Source organism: Acinonyx jubatus, chromosome C2, assembly GCF_027475565.1.
Source record: "Acinonyx jubatus isolate Ajub_Pintada_27869175 chromosome C2, VMU_Ajub_asm_v1.0, whole genome shotgun sequence".
In the NCBI taxonomy this organism is placed as follows: Eukaryota; Metazoa; Chordata; class Mammalia; order Carnivora; family Felidae; genus Acinonyx; species Acinonyx jubatus.
Window position 1 is genome coordinate 90,744,216 of NC_069384.1, and position 26,185 is coordinate 90,770,400.

Below are 26,185 nucleotides of genomic sequence, written 5' to 3' on the forward strand. Positions count from 1 at the left end.
ATATATATATATATATTTAACCCTTCAACCCAAGGCATGATGGCAGCTTTCTGCTCTTGCTAACCTAGGGGTTCTCTTATCATCCCTTTGAATTTTACATCTCTTCTAATACTTTAGAACTTATCCCTGTATTTAAGGTCCCTTTTGAACTACCTGTCAAGGGCTCTGTTTTCTTGATTTACCCTGACTCACTTGGGCTATAGACCTTGCTGAGGTTCCAGGAGCCAAGTATGGATGAAGTAATGCATAGAAATGGACCTCTAGACTTGGGGAAAAGATAAAGAGTGATGCCATGGGTTTGTGGGGGAGATTTGGAAAAGATTCTTGGCACAATGGGTCATTGGGGGAGGAAGATATCTTTTATGGGGTACCCACATATGAGTCTTTGGTAAGATGGTACATATTCCGTATCCCATGAGTCATGTTTTAGCCTCCCAGTTTTGACTAGGTGTGCTTGGGAAATCCTTAGAGTATCTAACTTTCCTCCTACAAGCTCTTTAGCAGGACCTGAATCTGGTTTTCTTTCCTAATGAATAACTATCCTCACTATCCCTCTTGGTGTTTAGGGGAAGACCTAGACCTCAGTAACATAGAAAAGTTGTTTTGCGGATGCTTAAGCTGTTTGGCTTAGGTCAATTTTATTTTCCATCCAGATGGGTTGCCTTTTGCAGATGATAAGGCCCATATGCAGCTTCTGACCCACTTGCTAGGTAAAGGGATTGAACTATGCCAATGCTTAAAACATTTGGATTCAGGTTTACAAATGCAATTATTGAAGTGAAAAATAGAGACTAAAAATAATTAAACTAACAGAATTCTCATTTCTTTTCTCAACAGTGAAGTATTATTTAAAAGCTAAATGTAATTAACACTGCCTATTAATACAATAAAGGTTTATTTATCAACTTAATTATTGATCAAACACGAAAATGCACTATATTCTACCAAAAGTACTTAATATAGGCTTAGCTTGCATTCATTTATTTTTTGAATCATTTAGTTAGTGTTACAGTATTATCTTTAAGCAGTCACTTAGGAACTACTCTAATTGGTTTCATTACATTTATACTCAGTTCTTCTAATATTATTTACTATTATTTTTTCTTTAATTAAGTGCATGCATGTATTTGTAAAGAACTAATGATGCCATAAAAATATCCTTAAAAATTCAGGTGTAAGTTCTCAGATTTTCTACCCTTAAGTTCACTATTCACACTGAAATATTAGAGAAAAAGAAAAGAAAAACTGAATGTTAATGCCATGAACTTAAATTTGTTGTAAGCTTTTGGAGAGAAGGTATAAATTGCTAAGGAGGAACCTTTAAAGACCAAACTGAAAAACACTCTATTTCATTGTAGCATGCTTCATTTCATGGTTTTTAAACATAACCAGGGTGCTATGTACTCATGGTGGCAGAGGTGTTCTAGGATTGTTTGCACAATTCCACTCAGGCAAACTGGGTCAAGCAAGGAGGTATGATTGAAATGACATATCATTCAAGTTCTTTTCAATTCTTTTCTCTTCTCTATCTAGTCATCTCTAACTTGTCATTGAAGACCAACTCAAGAAATAGATATTGAGCTGTAAAACATTCCACTCATCTCAACACATAGTTTCTGCTAGCTGTGCTCCTCTCCTTTGCTTATTAAGTTTTGTGCAAATTAAGTTGGACAAAAGGATACATGACATGTGTATGTCAAGCAAGACGTGTGTATAATGAAAAAAATTAACTCTCACATACGTTCAACCACTATGCTCCGGTACAGAGTCAGAAAATCCTTTAGATAATTGGCTACTTATGCTCTCATAAAAACTGATCAAAAGAAGTAAAACAAATAAGAAACTTTAAGAGGATTGGTGTTCCTGTGATGTCACAAAAATGTTTGTTGGGTGGACTGTAGGAAATAAAATTAAAAGCAATTTCTGAAATTTATGTGCTTCAGACCAGTGCTTCTCAAGTTTGTAATGTGTAAATGAATTACTTGGGGATCTTGTGAAAATGCAGATTCTCATTCAGTAGGTCCCTGGGAGGTCTCCAGGTTTTCCTTCTTTAACAAGCACCCTCGTGTGTGTACCTTGCTTGTCCATGGACCATTCTTTGAGCAGTAAAGCTTTAGACCATGTTGACCATTTCTGGGTTGCTGAAACACTGATATCTTCTAAATAATTGCTAATATTTGCATTTTGAAAAAAATGCATTGCAAGCAGTAAACAATGTCCAAAAAGTGATGGTTTTATCTGGATTAATGATGGTGGAAGGCCAAATCATGAGTCAAAAGTGAACCTTTTGGGTGAGCTTCAGTCACAGTGAAAGCAGCTTCAGACCTGTTTTAATTCATATGAAGATAGGTCTACGTTGCTTCTCATGTCTGTAAGTGTTGAATTATTCATTTGAATGCTTCACAGAAGCTTTCTATAAATCAAATGAAGAGAAATGAATTGGGAATTGTAATGGTGAGAAATTCTGAGCGTCTAACCTGATTTACCTGGGCACTCTCTCAGTAATCTTTCTCTTGTTCTGATCAAATCATTCCTGGTGATTTAACAGCACCTAAATTTAGCCCCAGAGACTCTTTCATTATGGTATGTGATTTTTAAGCTCTTGATTTTAAAGCCTTGTCAGATGGATATTAGAGTCAATATTGAAATCTCAAGGTGCCATGTGAGAGAACTTCTAGAGAAAGTTTGCAATGGCTCATCCAATTGCTTTTTCTCTGTTAACCATGTTGGATTAATATGGCTGTCTCATAACAATGGTTAATTGTTAAAAGTTCTTAACTTGTAAAACTTGTAAAAAGTCCAACTCTTTTTACAGAAACATTTTGTTATTCCATCTAATAATAGTACAATGTTCTCCCTTCTTCCCCTCAAGACAGTTTGGCATATGTAAGGATTGAAATATTTTATATGGCTGAATTTCATTCATTTCTGTTGATTTTCTATTGATAAATGGCTCCTGAATATTAGAGGCTAGAAATTTGACCAAAATCCTAATTCTCTGATTAAAGTAGTAAGAAACTGAGCACATGTAAAATTATACATAAAGCTTTAAAAGTAGGTTGAAATAATTGTCAGTATCATACAAGTGATTTATGATGATATAAAAGATGTAAGCTTTTGATAATGCTTTGTCTTACTTGCCTCACAAGATTGCTATGAGGATCAAGTAAGACAGTGTCTTTTGAAAGTGATCTGTAAAGTATCAACGGTATTTTGTCTTAATCTCATTTCCTACCAACCTATTTTACATAAGGTCACCAGATTAATCTTCTGAAAGCATCGCTTTGATTACATCATTTCCTGGGTCAAATCCCTTCAGTGCCCATCCCAACCTCCTTCTGATGAATTGAGTTTGACTTCTCTTGGCATTTAAGAAACATCATGTTGCTTTTCTAGCCTTATCTTCAGCTATTTTCTTATTTCTCTTATATTCAAAGGCTGTTTGATTAAATCACATATCCTGAGCTTCTGGACCAAATTTTCCATTGTCTCCTGGAGAGCTCCATCTGGTCATCCATAATGACCCTAATACCAAACATAACGAAAACTAAGACCATAAGCTTTTTTTAAATATATTTATTATTATCCATTCAGTGGCCTAAGCCAGAAAATGAGGAGTTTTTGTTTTGTTTTGTTTGTTTTTTACTTGCACCTCTAAAGCACACCTTCAGTTAGTAATGGGGAATTTTTTCTTCACCTACCCTTCTCCCTCAAGCCACCCTCTGTTGCTATCAACATCCATTAATTCTCTGTTATTTTGTAGTGTAATATCTTGTGGTTCTTTTAGTGAACAAATATTTGTGAATCATTTGCCATGTGTTGGCTCTTGTATCAGTTTCACATTATTGCCATAATATATTACCACAACCTGGTGGCTTACAATGGTACATTTATTATTTTAGACTTCTGGATGTCAGAAATCCAAATGGATTTTAAAAAAATCCAAATGGGCTAAAATCAAGGTGTAGGAAGAACTGTGTTCCTTCTGGAGGCTCTAGGAGGGAGACTCCATTTCCTGGACTTCTCTGGCTTCTAGAGGCCACCTACATTCCTTGACTTGTGTCTTTCTTCCATCCTCAAAGCTACCAGTTATATGTTCCAACCTGTGCCTCTATTGTCATAGCTTCTCTAACTCTTCTGCCTCTCTCTTTTATTTGTAAGGACACTTATGATTATACTTAGGTTCCACCTGGATAATCCAGGATAATCTCTCCATTTCAAATTTATTGACATAGTCACATTTGCAAAGTCACTTTAGCCACATTAGGCAACATATGTACAGCTTCTGGGGATTAGGACACGGCCATCTTGGGAGAGGCATAATTCTGCCTACCACAGCGATCTTCCTAAGCAGTGTGAACACAAAAGTCAAAATGATGATACAGTCCTTGCCCTCAAGGACATCAGAGACAAAGCAGTTAAATGAGTAGGCAGCTATAATATCCTATAATTACTGCAATGGAATTATAATAAAAGCTATAGGAAATCTTTGGGGATCAGGGAAGGCCTTGGAAAGAAGTGATATCTAAGACATGATTAAAATTCTATTTGAGACTCTTGTTACATTTTAGGAGGGAGAATAATGGCACTAAATAAGTTTGGTACAACATTTTAGGCTTTAATAAAATCAGACAATCTGATTCTCTCACTTTTACAGTGGTGAGATTGGCTTAATATAGATACTAGTTATACTCCAAAGTTATAAATACAGGTACTGTATAAACATATTATATTCATATACATATTCTTTATGTATATGTAATATACCATTCAAGACATAAATAAGCAATAGAATCAACAAGTATGAGCAAAATCCTTTTCTACGGGCAAAGGGGAATAGCAAAATCAGACACAAATTCTGCTCTCCGGATGCTCTCACTTTACAAAGGGTACAAGATGTGGGTATAAATATTCATAAAAATATGAGGCATAAAGAAATGACTATCATAAGAGAGATATTTGGTATTGTGTATATATAGAGCTGGAAGGAAATACTTTCAGGTTAGAGATAGCAAGAAAGATTTCAAAAATGATGTCTGGGGTATCTAAAGATGGGTGGTTGGGCTTTGGCAATGAGAGAGACATAAAGAGGGGCAAGTGTTTCACTTCTTAGGTAGAGGAGAAAAAAAGTTCTTGATGGAGATCTTTGAGTCTTTGAAACATCAGTTGAAGATATGCAAATTCTAATTCCAATTTCACTTCTAGTGAACAGAATTATTCACTTCTATTACTCGCTTCTATTCGCTTCTATTACTCTCACTGGGTCTTCGGAAGGATTTCTGCTGCAGTCTAGTAAGGAGAATATGTATAAATAAATCACATACTTCCTTGTTAGAATGGGAAAGGGTAAGAAATTTACAAATGGGAAGTATTATTACCAAATATATTCTGGAGAAAACACAGTAAAGTTTATAGCTGTGGGAAATTATTTCATAATAATTCATTCAGTATATATTAAACCCTGACTGCATAACTCTGTGATAGATGATATAAGGGATACAAATCTATTAAGACTTAGTTCCTATTTTTATTCCATCTATTTTGGGAGGAAAAAAAAAACAGAGATTGAGTATATTGCAAAGCAATGTGTGATTCATGTTACATGGTTAGAATATAAATCAGATCAATTTTAGTTGGTCTGATTAAGCTAAAGTTCATGAAGAAGAGAATACCTCAGTCTGACCTGAAAGAATAAGCAGGGTTACAATAGACCAAGGCATGTACATAGGGCTCGAGGGAGAGTAGATTGGTAGGGATGAAATTCAGGCAAAAAGACAACATGTGAAAAATCACAGAGGTAGAAAAGTCAAGACTTTTTCAGAGACTGTACATTGCTATTTTTGTCCCCAAAATAGAACTGAGCAGTAAGCACAGAGAATACAACTGCAAGTAAGACAGTCCCTGACTTCAAGGAGCTTACAGCCTTGGGAAGGGAAAAGAGAAACAGACAATTACAGTAAAGTGTGATTTACCTTGTGGCAGAGAGAAAACACAGTGTCCAGTTTTTACCTAGTCTAGAAATCACAAATACCAGAGAGAGCCACCCAGAGGAGGTGGCATGTAAGCTAAGTCCTGAGGGATTACTGAGTTGCCCGAGTGAAGAGAGGGAAGATGGAAAAGTATGTGCAAAGACCCATAGCAGAGAGCAAGAGCACAATGCATTTGAGGAACTTCAGAAAGTTTTTTTTGGTTGGAGTCCAGGATTTATGGGAAGAGGTGAGGAAGCCTATTGATGTAAACAGCAGCTGAGTCATACAGGATTTTGGAGACCAGGTAGGAGTCTGTTTTAACATCGAGATCAGAATGGTTAAGGGTCAAAACTATGAAACGGCAATGAGGATTAATAAGAGAATACAGATGAGATAGATATGAGATACATGAAAGAAGATACCTAGAAACCTGGGTTATTAAGGAGGGGTTTTTACCACAGAAAGTCTCTATGAATATATCGCTATACAGAAGTGATGAAAACTCACTTAGGAGTAAAGCCAAGGTGAGAAAGACAAAGGTGGTGCATCTAAGGAGAAAGGATGAAACAAGATTGCAATAAAGGTTAGGGTCATGGGAAGGCAGAAGTGAGGGAAGAACTCAGGAAACTCAGAATCTGCAGTGAACTATTCTTTTTCATAGAAGCTAGTATAGACAACGGTATGTCGAAGGTAGCCTTTGTAATGAAGTCACCTTAGCTGGGTAGATGCAACTTGATGAATCTTTTTACCTACTGTACAGAAGAGTGGTTAGATGATTTGGCCACGATATTTAAGGCTAAATCCTCATAAGAAAGAGACAATGTCATGAGCTTCAAATCATCTCTCAACTTTTCTGTTTTGTTGGTTTACATGGCAAAGACAGGATATCATATTCTCTGGTAGGTGAGCATCGTTCCCTTCATGTCAAATGTATATAAAATCTATAGTTTGATATCTCTTGGTTTTTGGTGAATTTCTTGATTTCGGAAAGGGGAAGAAAATATAGTTTAGCACTGGATTTTAACTGTGGAAAATTCAAGGGGAAATTGACAAGACTGACTCTTATCTTGATCATTGCTTCTTTCTTCTTAAGATTTTTCTCTATAAATAATTATTTCAGCTTTAGCTCAATCTTTCCCCATGTTTCCTATGTAGTTTTTACAGCTCTTGAAGCAAATGTATGCGATTATTATTCAAAGAACTTTTTTGTTGCCAGGGGAAAAAGATACTTAGAGTTCCCCCTCCTTAACACATCTGTTCACATCTGCTGACAGCCCAATTCTTTCCTCCTTCCCTTCCCTCCCCCAAAATGTCTTATTGGAAACTGTGCACATATTGCTAAGCTTTTTTTTTTGTCTCCCATAACACTGTGCAGACTTTGTGCAGAATAGCAACCTGATGTAGACCTAAGATAGATGGATGTTAAGTGTACTTGGACCATCAACTAAAGGATTTCTCTATATACAGCCTGGCTCACATGGTACCCAATTAACCTTTTATCACTTTTTAAAACATACACAGCTTCATGGCATGAGCTCATTCATCTTTGCTAAAAGCCTTCATGGAAATCTGAACAAAAGTAGTTTCCATTAAATTTTCTTCAACTCTAATGTTCAGCCTTTTATTACTTCCTTTTAGTTTTCTCTTCCCTTTTTTTTTTTTATTAATAGCTATTCTTAGGCTCTTTAAGGTTTAGAGTAAAAAAGTGTAGAAATAAGTCATGTAGCCAAGTGCAGACCCCAAGAGTCAGTTTCAAAAAAAATGATGGCCAGAGAATCAGAGATGCAATAGATGTCTTGGGCAATGGATGAGGAAATTAGGCAGAGTGAAATTAGATTTCTCTTAGTAATGTAGAAAACGTGATCAGAAGACTATCTACTCTATAGCTGTACAATTTGGGAAGAAACCTGAGACCACAAGAAAGATACCGTAAAGATGCCAAGTCAACCATTGTTGTCTTTAAGATACCGTACTCGGTAAAAATCCCTGGCAATACTATGGCAGCATCTACCTAGCATTTGGTTTAGGTCTGTGAGTCCAGGGGCAGGTGGAGGTATACTTCTGTTGTAATTTCTCTTTCCTGACTCAATCTAGACCGAAATACTTACCCATTATAGTTCTTTTCTTGCTGCTGATTTTCTGATAATAGGACTCAGCAAACTTGTTATTCTTAATCTATTTTAAAATTGAATGGCAGTTAGAAAATAAGGTCTTTAGACATGAATATATTTTATAATCCAAAGCCCACAGCAACACACATGAGCAGACTGGGATTATAAACCAGAGGATTTTCCTTTCACTGGCTGGATAATTTTAAGCTTTTTGGCAGCTTCCTATTTGGAAATAAGATGTCACATAGTAACAGGGCAGGTAGGTTTCAGTCATGGGCATGTAAGAAGACAGGCATAGGTAGTAACAATCCACGTGTGGTTTAGTTAACGTCTTGCTCTTCTATAGTCCTGTAGATTTCAAAATCTGAAAATAAAAAGTTCTTATCTTTACAATAAAATACATTACTTTTACTCAGGTCTGAAATGTATTAAAATCTTGACTTAATCTGGGACAAAATAAAGCTTAACTTCCTCCTTAATCTGTTACGACAATATAAATTTCAGATGGAGTAAAGATTTAACTATAAACAATGAGGCTGTCAATAAAGAAAAAAATATGATTAGATTAAAAATTTTGGAATAGGGAACATCATTCCAAGCAAGACAGAATCCAGAAAACATAAAGGAAACACTGATACATTTAAATAATAAAATGCAACCATTTCCACCCTGCACAAAATAACATAAAATTCAAAGGAAAATTGAGCAAAATTATTTACAACATGTGTGACAAAAAGTACTGATTTTATTCATCTATAGAGTGCTCTTATAATTCCAGAAGAGATTAAAAAACAAATAGAAAAAATATACAGAAGAAGACATTTAATATAAAAAGAAATACAATGGCTTATAAGCATAAGAAAAGATGCTTTACTTCAATTTAAAATGCAAATTAATACAATAATGATATCCCATTTATATTAAAATGAAAAGGTAAAAAAGTGCTAATTACAAATTTGGCCATAGTATAGGGAAACAGGCACTCAAATACATTGTTGGTGGGAGTGTAAATTTGTATACCATATTTGAAAATAAATCAGGAAATAGTAAAAAAAAAGAAAATATCTTTTGTTCTAAACTTTCTATTTGTAAGAATTATTCCTTAAATGTACTTCTATGTACATGTGCACAAATATATGTTCAAGGATTATGTTCCATTCTTATAATAATTTTTGCTTTTCTCTCATTAACAATGGTCTTTTTGTTTGTTGCTTAGTTTTGTTTTTTTTACATCCTTCCCAAATTCAGCAAAGAAAATATAAAACCTGTACAAATAACTTTTTTCTTTTTGCATAATGAAACACATCAGATACTCTATCACTTTCAATTTTATTCTAGTGACATTTCTACCTGGGTCCCCTGTGTCACACTCTGAAGCTGGATTGGTTGTTCTCCAGCAGACATGTTAGGTGTTCCCTTAACTGTCCTCCTGGATCTATGCCTTCTTGGACTAATAGCACTGCACTAATATTTTGTTTAGATATAAAATTCTAAATTGATCATAATTTCCCCTAAACAAATGTGAAGGCCATTATTCAAGGCATCTATTCTTAAAGCTTCCAGGACTGGTGTTGAGAACCCCTTTTCTTCCTTTCTGGAAGCTGTAGGAACTTTTCTTTTCATCTGATGTCCTGACATTCCTTGATGGTATGCCTTGATAGGGTGCTTTTTACATCCATTATAGTAGGCGGTTGAAAGGCCTTTTCAATTAATAAACTCGTACCTTTTAAGTTTAAAACATTTTTATGTATTATCTCTTTTATAACAATCCTTTTTATTTTATTATAAAATGTAACACTGGCACAGAAAAAAACTTATGAAATAAGTGGTTTGAAACATCATCAGAGCAAAACTCTGGAGAAAAACACCCAGATTAAGAAATACCACTTTGGAAATTACCCCAAAATCTTCCACATGCACCATCACAACCACTTCTCCTTTCCTATAAATAATCACCATGTTGAGGGCTCACTACTCACCTTGTTTTCTTTAAAATTTTATCCCCCAAAGATACTTCCCTAAACAGTATATTTTTTACATTTTTGTAAATTTCTTTTAATCTACATGTTATCCCACCATATTTTTTCTTTTAATCATTTGTTGAAGAAATCAAGAGGTTTAATTGATAAAACTTCCTATAGTATGAATTTTGTTGATTTCATCCCCATGGTATATATTGACCTGCTCTTTTGTCCTGTGTATTTCCTGATAGTTAGACCTAGAGACGTCATTAGATACAGGTCCATTTTTGGGTGCAAGACTCCTTCAGAGGTAGTGTTAAGTATTTCCGTTCAGGAAGCACATAATGACTGGCTGTTTTTTATGATGATATCAGCCACTGATGCTCAATAGTTAGATGCATTAATTCATTAGGAGTGAGAAAAGGGTGAAATTCTAATATGATGATTCTTTCTTTTATTAGCTGCAATAAATTTTATAAAGTGTACTTCCCTTTATCTGCTATTTGGCTACTTAGTTATATAGTTCACAGAAGAATAGTAGGACAGATTCTTTAATGCTTCCTTTTATTTATCAGTTTCAAAACAATTAGTTGAATTGCAGTTATCCTTCATATGTTCAACTTGATTTATTTCAATTAATGGAGATTATCCTTATTGACGTTCAAACTTTCCCATCTTTACATAGTCAGATCTTCAAGTTGGCTTTTGAGTCTTTTTCATATAACCATACAAGTCTTTGACAAGATGTTCCAGGTTCATCTTGTATAGTTTCTTCCCCAGCTCTCTCTTTCACTTTCTGTGTGTGTGTGTGTGTGTGTGTGTGTGTGTATGTGTGTACATTTTATCATAGGGAATGTTATTTCAAGATTATAATCTGAGCCCGGAGATGCTCTTTGCTACTGGTTTGGTCATTTTTTTGCATAACATTTTTCATGTTTATTCTGATACTTCCACTTTAAAATCCACACCATGGGGTTTAAACTTAACATCACTTATCCTGCCTCAGAATATCCTTTCTTCCACATTAAGATTGTTCATTCTCAAGACAGTGGAGATGTCAATATTAGCATATCATAGTATCATAGTATCATAGTATCATAGTATTCCTCATCTGCTGTAACCCTTGTTACACTGGTAACAGTCTCAGGGTAGCAATAACACTATTACCAAAACCAATATGATGACTGAAGGTAACTACAATTTCTGCATATGATTTACCTACTCTCCTCACATTTTTAAAAATAGTTATAATCTGTATCCATTGTCAAAACATATAACCATTATAGAATGTACTTTCCACCTTGCAATCTTCATTTAGTCATAGTTCTTTGAGCAAATATATATATATTAAGTACCATCACCAGTCCTTACATCAGTGTCACCTTTATGTTTGTCTGAAGGTCATTGTCTGTTAAATTTCTCAGGAAGCGTTCATAGGAATAGTATTACATGAGCTCTTGAATGTGGATAATAGTTTCTTGTGGCCTTCATATTTGCTTCCTAAGTAAAGTTAGTTTATGACTGAATATAAAAAATCATTGGCTCACATTCTCTCTTCTTGAGCATCTTACACACTCAACTCAATTTTCTTCTGTCATAAAGCATTGTTTTCAAAAAGTTGGATGATAATCTATTATATTATGAGAGTCTCCCTTATAAGAGACTTGGTCTTTTTATCTGGATGTGAATGCCTGAAGAATTTTTTCTTTGATATTCAATAATCTTCCTGGAATGTCTTAATGGTTTTCTCAGATACTCAGTGCACCATTTCAAAAATGCAATTTTAAATATTTTTCTGTTGCATTGAGAATGTTGTCTTGAATTCTGGTTTTTATTGTATTTGTTTTGTCCCTTATCTTGATTGTCTTTTCTGAAGACTCCCTATATACATATATTGAGTCTTTTTTTGTCTGTCTTTTTATTAGTCATTTACTCTTAATTTTTTTTCTTCTACCTTCTCTTTTCTTTTGGACATGTTCTCCTTTTTACCTTATATTTCTTTTTCGACATTTTTTAAGTCTCTTAAGGCATTCTTTGGTCCTGTGTTTCTTTCAACCCAATCTTCATGTTTTTAAAAAACATGTATATTTATTTATTTTGAGAGAGAGTGTGTGTATTTGAGTGGGGAAGGGGATCAGAGAGAGAGAAAGAAAGAAGCCCAAGCAGGTTCCATGCTCAGCATGGAGGCCGATTTGGGGCTCCATCCCACCACCATAAGATCATGACCTGAACTGAAATCAAGAGTCAGATGCTTAACTGACTGAACCATTCAGGTGCCCCTAATCTTTACTTTTGAAATCATTCTGTCTTTTATTTATAATTCGTTCTTGAGTTCTGTTAAAGCATTTCAACTTTTCTAATTTGTTTTATGTTATTATTTATAGATTGTATTATTTCCTTAATATCTTAGCTTATTTAATTTTAATCTTCCAAAAATGTTTTAGAACTTCTTAGCTGTTATCTCTTCTTCTATTCTCCTTGTTCTGATAGCCTTATGTATTTTTTTCCCTCTTATATTTTTGTGAGGATTAGGGAGAGGAAAGAAACAAAGACATATTTTCAATCCATAATATTTAATCAGCCTCATTTTTCTTGGGGATTGTCTTTTCTTTGATTTATAGAAGTTGTCTATCCAACTCATTAGTGAATTTTTCATTGCTATACATATTATAAATATTTACTTTTAGTACGTACTTGTCATCATTTAAGCAATCTTGTTAATTAATTTATTGAGATTTTCATTTCAATTTCTTATCCTTTCCTTTATGGTTTATACTGTTTTTTGTCTTGTTTAATAAATTCTTTCCTATTCAGAAGACATGGCAATATTTTCCTATGTGTTCTTCTAAAACATTTAAAATCTGCTTTTCATGTTTATGGATGCAATTTATGTAGGATTAATTTTTGTGTGCAGTAGGACATAGAGATCATTTCCCCTCAAGTACAGAGCCATTTTTAGCTGAAGAGTTTGGCATTTCCTCTTGATTTGTAATGTTTAGCATACACCTAATTGTTCCTTTTTCATAGGTCTCTTTATGAGTTTACTATTATTTTTCATTTCTCTCTCTTTAAATTGATACTACTGTTTTAATTACAATAGCTTAATAGTAACTCTGAAGTGAAGTAGTTGCTCCTTGTTCTTTTGCTTCAAAATGATTTTGGCCATTCTTGACCTTTACCCACCTAAGGTCTAAACACAGACACACACAGAAACATGCTCTGTTACAATTTTGATCAGAAAAGCTTTGGGTTTGTGGATAAATTTGAGACTTATTTTAATGTACTTCAATTTTTTCATGAAGCAGACATGTACTGTGCTTTCATGGTGTCCAGATGAATTTAAAAAAGAATACATACATATAATGACCCTTGCACATATACATAGACAGTACACATTTGCATGTTTGTATATGGATGGAATATTTGTAGAGATAGATATACAAATTAGCACCTGTCAATGTCTCTGGGGAAGGGGACTGAGGAATTGGGACCTGATGTAAGTAGGATGTTTACTTTTCACTGTAAAATATTTTATCATATTTGGGTTTTATTAACCTTGTGCATGTATTACCTTTTCTCGTAAGCAATTCCATTTGAAGACTACACTTGACTGGCCTACATCAGCATCTTAGTTATGACAGGTGACTGGTATGAGAATTGGGGAAAACATCATAGTAGCAGAACCACATTATTTTTCCATAATTTCTTTCATTTAATAAGCACCAGCAACTCAGAAATCTCCAAATGGGTCTAAAGTAATCTCAATTTTCTTACTTAGGATGACTATCACATCATTCAAATATTTTAAATGGAAGAAAACAGATTCTTCAAATTTATCTGATAATGTAGCTTGTGCTATGTGTGTAGACCAAATGAAGAATCAGTCAGTTGCAAAAGAATAAAGGCTACATTTTATTTACTTTTCTATCATCAGTAGCTCAGTGACTCACATATAATAATAGATCCTTAATAAATAGGTCTAAAACTATTGATACATTTTTGAGGGTGGCATGTAGTGGTTTATTGTGGGGTACGATACAGAATCTAGGATATAGTAAGTGCTCAGTAAATGTCAGCTGTTTATTTTCTCAGTAGTATACATACTATTTCTATTAACATTACTCCAGAACTTTATCATTAACCTGATTCTGCATAGTATCTTTGTATCACCTGGGTGAAGATAAAAAAGGTATATTTATCACTTTATTGGATGTAATTACTCTGGGGTGGGTAGAAAGATCTTCATAGGCTGGAACAATGTGCTGAATCTAATGAGGTGGAATGTAGTAGTGTCCAGTATCCTGACGATGAGATAATCCTCAAATGATCAAGGACAGGATGAAGGCATAATTTGCTTACCAGTAGTACATGTAGAAATTTTAAGGAGTTTTAATAGGGAGTAGGTCTCAATCTGAGTTACCAGTGCACTGTGGCCACCAAAGAATATAATGTTATCATGTTATATTAAAAGAATACAGTTTCTACAATGAGGATATTGTTAGTAGTGCTCTATTAGGGATCAGTCTATACTTAAATCATTTGTTATATGCAATTATAGACATCACACATCTTAAGAAATATAAGATTGAGAGAATATTTTAAAAAAGTGATCAAAATGGTGAAGACTAAGTTATTATGTATTGAAAATGGGAAATTTGCTTTGAGAAGAAAATGACTAATGAAAGATGTGATAGTTGTCTTTAAATATTTGAAAGGAAGTCATGTGATGGAGACTTTATGACTTTCAAAAGAAAAAATAGAGTAATAGATCAATATAAGGAAGAAATTCCAAATGCTCTCAAGAGTAGCCACCTGCTTTAGAATTCCAGACCAATGGTGTGCAATAATAAAGTTCGCAACCACATGTTAGAACTGTGGTAGAGGATTAAGGAATCAGTTAAGTGGCTGGATTGGATGAACTTTAAGCTGGATATTTCATGTTTGATTTATTTTGGCATAGTATAATGTGGCTTCAGATATTGCTATATTTATCATTGGAAAGGATTGTCACACACCTGCCTTTATGGGTGAACTTGGCCAATAGAATTCAACTAATATGGCTGTGAACTCAGCAAATACTGTTTTATATTTACTACTTTGAGACATTTAAAACAGATAAAACAAAGTATTGTGTAATGATTTGGTACAGTGAAGAGTTGAGAAGGATATCTGAATAGTTTAAGTGTTTAAACCTATTCCAAGGGTGGTAATAGTTGTATTTTATTGGGTAAGTGTTTAACATTCAGGCCATTGTATTTAAAATTCAGCACATTGGCCCATGATGAGCACTATTTGTTGAATAAATAAATGACTAATTCTTCTCATTGCTTGAATGATGTACACTAGCTTCTAACCTGTGTGAGGAACAGAGGAAGCCAATTCCTAAGGCACCATTCATTTGGATCACCTGGACATATTCCCTATAAATTCTACATTCTTGGAGAAGAAGTCATAGATAGTTATGGAAGACGGCGTGGAAATAAAAGCTGCTGGTAGAAAGTAGCTGGTAGGAAGATCTCTAGTGCAGAGGACACCAACTCAAGAATGAGGCTGAATATTTTCGTGGGAGAGAAAGAAATGTTTTAAAGGGATATTCAAGGAAACTCTCCAGATTTGGGGCAGTAAGAAGAACTGAAAACTTTGTCACTCCATTGGTAAATAGTGTTTTCAAATAAACATTTATGGAATATATTTGGGACCGGTTTTTGAACTCAGAAATAACATTCTGTAACCTACAAGGAAATGTAAAGATGTGGTAAGAATGTAATCATGTAAGACATCAAACCCTACAAAACATCTAAACCCTTTTGTGGAATGTGAAACTCTTTGAACGTCTTTTTGATGTTATTTGGTACTGATGGTTATATGTGGCCCCAGAGACCTGCAAAACAAGACAGTTCTTTTATTTAGCAATTTGGAAATATTGATCTTTAGGGCATATTTTGGGAAATTCTATGATGGCTTATTTGTTTAACTGTATTCTTACCTAAGGCTATATACAGACGAGCAATGCCCATACCTCGCTCAGTCTTCTCTATCAAGATCACTATTGATTAAATAGAACATGACTAGAAACATATCACCCTAGATTTTATTTTTATTTGTTTCCAGTGAAACAATTTGACCAAGGCCTGGATTAAGGATTAAATTCATTGTCTCTTCCTAAATCTTATTCTCTAAGGACAGTGGATTATGGTTTAAAGAGATTTATTTAAATTTCTACTCTTCTTTTTTAATAAGCTGTCATTAACCTCTAAAAAATAACTATTTGGAGGTATAAAGTCATTAATCTAAAACTGAGAAGGTTTTCTTCTTTTTTTCTCCCTCATTTCCTTACTCCTTCCCTTTTTCTCCTCCCCCTTTCCTCTCTCTTTTCTGACAAGCTGAGCAATAAGTGTTCAAGTTCCCCAAATTCACTCTCTAGATTCTTCCTCTGCATTCACCAAAGGTGAACAGACCATTGCTCTGTCAAATCAGAACTGTCAGCACATGTGTGGGCAATACGAAGAAGTTGGAAAGGAACATTTATCTTGGAAATGTTTTTGTGTGTGTCACACAGACAACAAATTATTTCTGAGTTTAAAAATAGTCAACACAACTTGGAAAACATGGTAATATTTATTCATGATAATAAATGTGTTTTAATGAAAGCCATGGATGTCCAAACACAAACTGAATCATGACACCCAATGGCCTTTTTTACAAAAACCATGACATATGTCCCATTAATTTGCTAAATGATATGAGTGCAGAAAAGATGAATCAAAAACACTAAAATTCTTTTGAACATACCATCTAATATAGACAACAACCCTAGACATGGCATTCAAAAATAGTCCCTTTGTTTTAACTTCATCTGCTGTGTTTTTGTTACTGTACCTTTACAAATTTCTTTAAAGCTTTAATTGTTACTGTTCATTTCAACACAAAACTGCTAGCACTTTGGCTTGACCTTCTACAGAAGATTAAATTCTATGACATTAGTACATATGTAGAATGGAATACAAAGTCATTTGAAAATATATGAGTCTGGAAGGACCATTACAAACATCCTATAAACCACATACTATATAGGATATATATACCATGTGGTATATATAATGGTTGACTAGAAAAAGTGATATACTTTCTAACTTATGTTTGTCCCTAATAGCTTCAGACTCCTTTTAAGTTAAATTTACTTATTTGGAAAAAGGTTAAAGTTTGTTAGAGATTTAAGTTTCTACACTTAAATACTATTACATCAGATGCCTAAATAATTATTTGTTATTTTCCAAAAATTCACCTTAATCTTTTGTAGGAGTAGTTTGGACCCATTTGCTGTCATACAAAAATCAAGTTAAATGCAACAAAAGATCTTTCTAAATAAAATTTTCTTTTTGGAAATTTATAACATGGTCATCCTATTGTATCTTTTGAGTTGAATTATCAGGATCTGCAAATTTAAAAAAGACAATAAGAAATAAAACTCTAGGAAGGAAGGCACTTATACCCTGCACATGGTAATTCTAGGCTGTATTCTCCATAATTCTTATCAAATGTAATTGATTTTTGGCCTATATACAAACACACCCAAGTGCCAGAATAGAGAGAATCAAGTTGGCTACCAACTGTTTCACATTAGCAGGATTTTTCTTTAGAGGCTTCTGATGGAAATTTGAAGTATATGTTATCATATCAAGTGCAGGAGAGGTATAAGGCTGTTGGAGAAATTCCCTTAGTTTATTGACTAAAAAGCCAAAACAATTGTCGTTAACAGTAAAGCTTGACAAGATAATTAAATGAATGATAACAAAATCTCAGCAGGGAAATGCCCATTAATTGAATTTATTTGGGAGCATGTTTTCACAAGTATATATAACCAAATTATCTAATTTTCACTCACGTTAAAAACTGATAGTCTATAACAACTAATTACTAGAAATGAAGAAAAAGCCCAGTACTTTAAACCAATAACACAGAGGAAAACAAACATCAAAGGATTGCCATGATATTTGACAGCTTCCTAAAAATTCCATTCATCATTTTGCCCTGTGAAAATCTTTCAGTGAAACTCGCCAAAGAAAAAACCCCAGTAGTTTTTATGTAGTAGTGCTGTTAAAGCTGAAACACATTTGCCACATTCTTTGTATCTTTTCATGATATTAATATGTGTGTCAGTATGAGTATGTCAACAGGTGAAATCACTGAGAAGAATATGATAAAGATACAACAATCGAGTTTTGGCATTTCTTTTCTGTAAGAAAATTAGTGCGTTGTTTTCCTTTTAAGTATTATATATGGTTAATTATTTTTAAAAATTTGTTGCTGTTTTCACATTGTACAGATCAAAAAATCAAATGAAAGCATCATTATGGCCAACTTTTAAATTTGAAATGAGGAATGAAACAATTTACACTTTACTCAGATTTTCTTCTTTGAGCTGCTAGCATGATCTCTCCAAATTCAAATTGGACATTTTTAATGCTTTAGCAAATGACTTTCCAATTTCCATAAAGCTAATGAATCTTATGACACATCTGTAGTAGCCAACCAGATTGTGTTCAGAGTCAACATATTCAATAGAAATTTAAAACTATGGAAATTATCACTTTCATGTTTCTAATCCCATACTCTAGGACAACTTTAATCTATTGATCAATGTCTGGCAATAATTTTATAGAATAGCAAAACAGTGAAATAAAGTCCATTTTGGCTTAATGTTTGTATAAATTCTAAGCAGCCTTGACTATTTGCAATTTAATCTGAGGGAGGAAAATCTGAATTAATAAGTAATGTCAAAAATATTCTTTTAATTTTGTGACTTACTTCTTTCTAAAGAAGATTATCTAAATAAATACATTTTAAAGATATTGGTTAAAATTTAACAATATCCAAAGTCTTTCTTAGATTTAGAAATTATGTTTCAGCTTTAAAAACAGTTCTTAATATTCTGTTTATTGTGGGAAATCATTTTATGTTCAGAAAACTAGCTGCTGTAATTATAAAACTAACAACTAACACTCCTTCACGATGACTTTATCACAACTTGAGAACAGTAATAAAACCTAGAAATGCTTCTTATCTTTCACAGAGTTGGTACTACATTAATTTAGAAAAAAGAGTAGAACTACGCTTTGTTTTACTAAATCACTTCCCTAAATTAATATAACATAGATGTCAGTTATGGCATATATAGGTAGATTGATAGATTAATTTAGAGCAACAGCTACGTAGGTGGACGTAAATATGGCCATCATTAAGATATAACGGAATGCCTGATTTTGCCAAGTGAAGTAATGCATATGAAAGATTTCACTCATATCTTATTTTGTTACCATTTCTATTTCTGCTTTTTAACCAGTGTATTAAAAGACGGGTTTCTGATTAGCAATATTTCAGATGCTAAGCAATTCGTTTTCTTGGTTTACATTGGCAGTTCACAGCCTAAAAGCATAACCACATCAGGCAAAAACTGCATGTAGACCGCTCCGGGTTTTGAAGACTTTTTGCTTCTAACAGGGATTTTTATTTGAAGTTATAGAGTAATTTCTACATTTAATTGATAGTTAATAATTGGGAGGGGAAATTACAAGCAAAGAAATTCCTTGATATAGAAGATTTTATCTTTTAGTGTCAGCTTAATGTCTTGCTCAGCACTTTTAAATTCTCTTAGGAAGATAACTTCCTATCCATTACTTTATGATAGCTTAATCACCCTTATATTATGAACCTAGCTATTCTCATTCCATGAAATATTGCACATTTATTTCCAATAGACCTTTTCCTTGACAATGAGAATTGGGACCTGTGTTTCTAATTGAAAACAATTGGCACATTTTATTTCTACAACACTTTCACATAAGAGGTATTTAAAAGTACAAAGCTAATATTTTTCATGAGTTCCTGGGCTTATAAAGTTTCATCAATTTCATCTTAGATGAGACTTGCCTTTAAACACATGGTGTGTTTCCTGTAGAAGTTACCTGTATGTCTTCAAAAACCCTACTGGTCTAGAAAAATGATTCTCTGAGACAGTCATGTTTCTTTTCTTTTCTTTTCCTTTTTTAAAAAAAGACAAAACAGCAATAAACATTTTAGCTCTTTAATGAGCAAAGATCATGTCTCTTAGCATTGGACTAATAGTCATTATCCAGATTATCTTTATTTCACGCAATGACCAGTGACATGGCCAAGATGTACAAAGTTGTTTCCATCAAGTAGTATACAATTTTTTTTTTGTATAATAAGCTTTCATTCTTGAAAAAGAGTAACTGAAAAGAAAGGTTTCTGTTACTGCAGTTAGTTTGTCAGAGAAAGTTCTTTGCATTATCTTACAAACTATCAAAATTGCTAGTCATCTGAAAAAATGTAAAAAAAAATCACATAACTTTAGTCTAATAGAAATATAGTACAGGTAAGAGAGAAAGTATTTATCAGGATGTGCTCTTTAAGTCCATCTCAATTTTTTTAAATATAAATGTACATCTGATTACATATACAAACATTTGGAAAGGTCTGTGATATACTGTTACTGGTAAACAACAGGGGGATGAAGAGTTTCCTGTGGTCTTAAAGTATTCATTTAAAATCACACATACGTGTAAGACTAAAATCCTCCAGGTGTTGACTCTCCTTCTAGGTTCTGTATCTATGTTGTACTCTACTGAGATTGCGTGAGTAAATTCCAGTGGATGAACCTCAGTGAGAAAGATAAGTGATATGAGGAGGGACATAACTGTATATTGAATTATTAGTAGTAAACATTTTGTCATGCAACATGAGTAAATCAATTAACTGAGAACTGTAATCAGAGTGGTAATTTGGGGCATCCTCATATCATAAAAGACTGTTGCAAGTAACTCTTTGGACACACTTCACCTTACCAAAAGGAACAAAATACAGTATAACAAAAACCACAGAAAATTATAGATCCTGTAGCACATGTCCAATTAGGGCTGTATTTCTATAAATTATTTAGGTTGGAATGAAAATAACATTAAAAACACAGGAATGTTTTTTTCCTGGGATTCATATCAGCGAGTATTCACCACTATACCTATAGTTTCTTCAAATACCTTTAATAACTAATTCTTCCTATTATCAAAACTACTGTGAATTATTTACTTCTAATTACTTTTGCCCCTTAAAAATCTTCTTTAGGTTCTGCCAATTGATAGAGGAAGCTTCTATTAAAGACTCCAATGGGATGAGAAGAATTTTAATTACGGCTTAATCAGCAGCACAGCCACCAAGCATATAAATTATCATGCACATCGTGCTAAAAATATCCAGTTTCCTTTATCCCCACAACTTTATACTGACAGCACTTATGTGATAACGTTGTACCTGCCAGTCTTTAAACTTCTTTGTCTTACTGGCAAATTTCAGCATGAGCCTCCGCTAAGGCCATTAACAGCACTGGTGCTTTGTGTACTTATCCAAATATGTAAATATGGTCTACACAATAAAACAGCTCCAAATAAAAACTGGTGAAAATTATCTGACATTCCATTGGTGTGTCCCTTGTGCATATTCATGGTTGTTTTTTTATTTTTATTTTTTATATTTCAGACATAGTTCTTTCCTGTTTGGTGTTCCACATGCCTAATTCCATTATGTAACATAAATCTTCAAAAAATTAATTCTTGAATATGAATGAAAAAGTATCATTCAGGACAATTGCTTCAAGCAATTGAAATTCATTTTTAAAGTTGATTTGTGTATATATATACAATTTAATTTTTTCAAAACCCCCAAAGTTCTTGATATGTATATTCACATAATATTCCTCCTTATTTAAATAGTAAGAGTCTTGTAGGTTGAAAGCCAAGGAATCTTCAGTAATCTTTTACTGCAATCCATCAAAAAAATAGAGTTTGTTTCTCTTATCTGGCTATACCCTGGTTGTTGAATGTGAATGGGGGTGGGGATGGGGATGGGGCAGAGTATTGTTCTGTCCTCCGGTAAATGTATTGAATGTGTGTAAGGGTTGAATCCCTGGTATAGTATTGGGAATCATTGTAATGGTGTTGGGTGTCATTAAGGGAACATCATCAGGTGACCTCCTCATAGCTAGTGTGTAATCTGGGGGGCAGGCGGTCCGAAGAACCACCTCATGTGGATGGATGGACTCACATTCATGATCCAAATCAGTGTGCTTCATTTGGAGGGACATGATCTCCTCTTCTTGTGCGTGGGTCAGATCGTTGGTTGTAGTACGCTGAGGGCTGCATCTCCTATGAACGTCATGTCTCCTCTTATCCTTTTTGTAGTACAGGGCTGCAAAAGCAAGGATGTTCAGAAACAGCAGTGATGCTCCAACTGCAATAGTGACGCTCAGCTCTGTGGAGTAGTCCCTTTGATCGACTGAAAATGGACTCGGTTGTTGTTTGGGATCATCCTGCTTGGCAGTGGGAAATGCTGATGTGACAGGTACAGAATTCTTTCTCGTAGGTCTGAAAGTGATGTCAGTTGATGGCACTTTAGTTGTTGTCGAGGTATACTGAGAAATGTCATTGAGATTATGCAGATGAGGTACCAGCTCCAACCAGAGGTTCACCTTATTGGCTCTATAATGTTCTTTAACTCTTGGTTTTAATCCAATATGGAGATAAAGTTGATCTTTCTGGGAATATCTGGTCCATGCTACTTCTTCAAAGCGGTTGGGTTTGGTATGGATGAATTTTGTGTCTTGAGGGACTGGTTGATTTGGGTCACTAGGGGAAGAACAAAAGCGCTCATGAGAACAAAGTTGTTTTTGTTTTTGTTTTTTCTTATTCAAAATAGTACTACTTTAACATCTAATTGAAGAGGTAACTTGGCAAGTTAGCAAGGCTTTAGATTGTGTTTTAATAACAATTTGGGTCAACTTAGAAATATAGATCCTATCATAGGCAGGTTAAATGGATGATGACGTGATGCGAGTAAGCCTCACGATCTTGCTCTCTCTGGCCATTTAGAGATGGGTTACTATCTACCCAAAGGTTTTTAAATTCACACACATACACATTGTCTCATAGGCAAACTAGCAAGGACAGCATGGAATAGTGGAAAAAACCCGAGTTTTGGAATTGGTAGATGAAGCTGTAAGTCCTAGTACTGCTATGTATATCATAGAGCTATGAATATCTATATGAGGCTAGGCTCTCATCACCTCAGTCCCTTATTTACAGAATGGATTAATGATACCTGACCTGCCCACCTAAAAAATAAGTTGGAAGGATCAAAGGACAAACAATAGTCTAAATTAGAAAGCACTATAAAATAATATTTGTCACTACTAAATAACAAGAATAAGTCCCGTGTAATTAAAAAATAAAATAAATTTATTTATTGAGTAATACAACAGAAATATAAGTCTTTCTTTCTTTCTTTTTCCCCAGAGGTATGTCTTTCTTAATAAACTTCTAAGAAGTAAGAACTAATAAAGCAATGATTTCTGAAACAGCACAATATACAAGTTTGAATAGAGACTTAATGTATTATTGGTATTAATCCATTAAGTTAAATCATTTGGACACAAAGTATGTATTATTTTTAAATGCTTACAAGGATATTTTTATTCAATTATAGGTAACTTTATTACTTAGGTACATACCCAGTTTTAGCAAAATTTGTCCAGTATGTCATTACAACTGCACTCAGCATCACATCATTTTTGGAGAAATTGCAAGGAAATAACTCTGTAGGTCCAATCATGGGGATTCCTAGTACGTAGGGAACTTCATCCCCATGAGCTGCATCAGCCCAAGCTGGAACCTGATCTGTTTGGCAATGATGGTAAAAGGCATAGAAATATGTAGGTGAACCAAAGTTTGAGTGAAGATCTGCTGTAGCTACAGCTGGTGCCACCCACTGATGGTCTGTAAACAAAGCCAATAATGTCTTCCTTCTGGTTTCAGGGTTATGACGGTCAGCCCAGTCAGTATACATGAATTTAATGGTTTCTCTCAAAACATCTTTGCCTTCAGGATATCCATATAAATTATCAACAAAATTGGAAACAGCAAAGTCAAAATCACTAGCTGATATACCATCATCACTATCTACTATATTTTCAACAAATTTTAACCCTTCCCCTTGGTTAACTCCTAACATTATATCATAGTTGAGAAACTCTCCTTGCTCCATCAATATCTGAGGGTCATCTGGTATTACATCACCATCAATCACAGGTCCAAAGGCTATGTGGTATCGTGCTGGTTGAATATCTTGGTCAACAAGTTCTTTGTAAGGCTTCTTCTGTAGGCATTCCACTAACTCTACTGTATCTGAAACATTGCAACCAACTTTTGTGGCCAACATTCTAGCATATTTTGCAGGTTGGAAACTAACAGCCCAGCTGGAAAGGGCTGTTCCACTTTGAGCTATTGCTCGTTGAAAAAGTCCTATAGGAAAAACAACAGAGTTTGAGATGACTTTTGAATAATGTTGTGGTAAAACAATAACATCTGATATTTTAGCTGTGTAAATAAAAACCCATATACAACTCAAGAAACAGGAAGATAGAGACATTTTTGCTTAAGAGAAGGTACATAAAGACATCCCCAAGGTATAAGGAGTCAAAGAGGTAAAGTCTTATGCTTTGAGTGGCATCTGCTTTAAGGATCAAGAGGTCTAAATTGCTTAGTGTCTCAAAGAGGCAATAAGCAAGGAGAGATGGAGAACATGTACGTATTAGTGGTAAAAAGTCCCAAGTATTTTTTCACCCAACATGTAAACACCCATGTTATTATGAAAGCCAACCAGGTGGGCTTTCTCCCCCTTAACTCTTCATTAGAATTTGTACTGGTTTTTTTTTTTTTTTTTGAGAATATTTCTTCCAATTTGGCTGCATGTATCTTCTTTCAAAATGGCTCTGTATGCTTGTTTTAATCAGATTTATTAAAAAAAAGAATTGCTGGGGGCTCACACAACTACTGGGGCTGGGGAATTTGCTAATACCCTGGGGATGGCCCAGAAGGCACACAGAACAGAATATCACTTTAGACATACTCTTTCCAACTTTTCTTGTCAGACATAGTGTGCTGAATATTCATCTTTCAGAAGAAGATATAACATTTGAAGTGTTTTCACTAGGTTAAAGAAAAAACCATCAGCAGAAGGATTCAGTGTGTGTTTGTGTGTGTGTAGGGGGGTGATTTAACTTTTTCCACTGTTGAATACTCACTGCTATATTTTATCATAAAAGATGAAAAAGTCATGGTCCACTGCTTTTTACTTAATTGCATTTAAGAATTATAAATCATGGTCCCAAATGCAGTTTGATAAGGGCTGCATCCCATTCAAATTTACAAATGCACTTTATCTACTCATTAAGATATTTTCAAATAAAATTCTTGTTTTTAAAACATAATTTATCTATTTTCTTTAAAAATTACATTTATTATCAATTTCCAAAAATATCTTCATAGTTGTTATTTAAACACATGCTCAATTATTCATATGTGTTAATGAGATAAGAATTATTCTTTTCAAAAAGGTGTTAAAGCAGTGTCTGAATTAGAAGCAAAGTTCCAGATTTTTCTCCAAACATGTACATGTATTCAAAGTGTCTATAATGTGTTCTTAGATAATTCTAAAAATATTCAAAAAATCAAACAGTACCAATTTAAATTTGTTTTGGTTTCTGACTTCTTTATGAACATATTTTTAGTTTATCAGAGCAAAGTATGCCAGAGCAAATGATATAAATACAGATATTTTTTAAAAATTACATAGGCTATGTGTTTGTTAACATTTGTTCAGAAAAAATATTTTACTAATTAAAAACTTTACAACTGAAATAAACTTGGTGATTATTTCCCATTTCAGGGGCTCATTGAGATTAACTAAATATACCAAAGAAGATTTGGGAAAAATACATATTACATTATATTCTGAAATATACCATCTAGATAGTATTAGAAAAACCAAATACTTTATCATTAATGAAAATGCTTATTATGTATATATAAGTTGTGGTTGACTCCTGGTAGATACAAGTCTGAGCATTGCTGTAACCTTGGGGAGTTTACAGACTTTAAATCAATGTCTGCACTGGAGACAGAATTAGCTTGATGATTTTAAGGGATCTCCTGGGCATCTCCTGCGAAAAATCATGCAGCCTTTTTGTAGAGATAAGCTTAGGACTAAATCAAATATAAGTCCATTTCTCTGGCCC

The 26,185-nt window shown here is 33.9% G+C and overlaps 1 protein-coding gene across 9 annotated transcripts in view; it reads right to left on the minus strand.

Moving 5' to 3' along the window:
- Positions 1-20,111: 20,111 nt before the first annotated feature.
- NLGN1 (neuroligin 1) overlaps positions 20,112-26,185 on the minus strand; it is an 824,073-nt gene continuing 817,999 nt past the window's right edge. For all 9 annotated transcript variants that reach the window (XM_027061411.2, XM_027061412.2, XM_027061415.2 and 6 more), the window contains 2 exons: positions 23,621-24,410; positions 20,112-22,739 (listed from right to left, as the gene is read on the minus strand). In XM_027061411.2, coding sequence (XP_026917212.1) covers positions 21,917-22,739; positions 23,621-24,410 — 1,613 coding nt within the window. In that variant the 3' untranslated portion in view covers positions 20,112-21,916. The remainder of the gene's footprint in view (positions 22,740-23,620; positions 24,411-26,185) is intronic.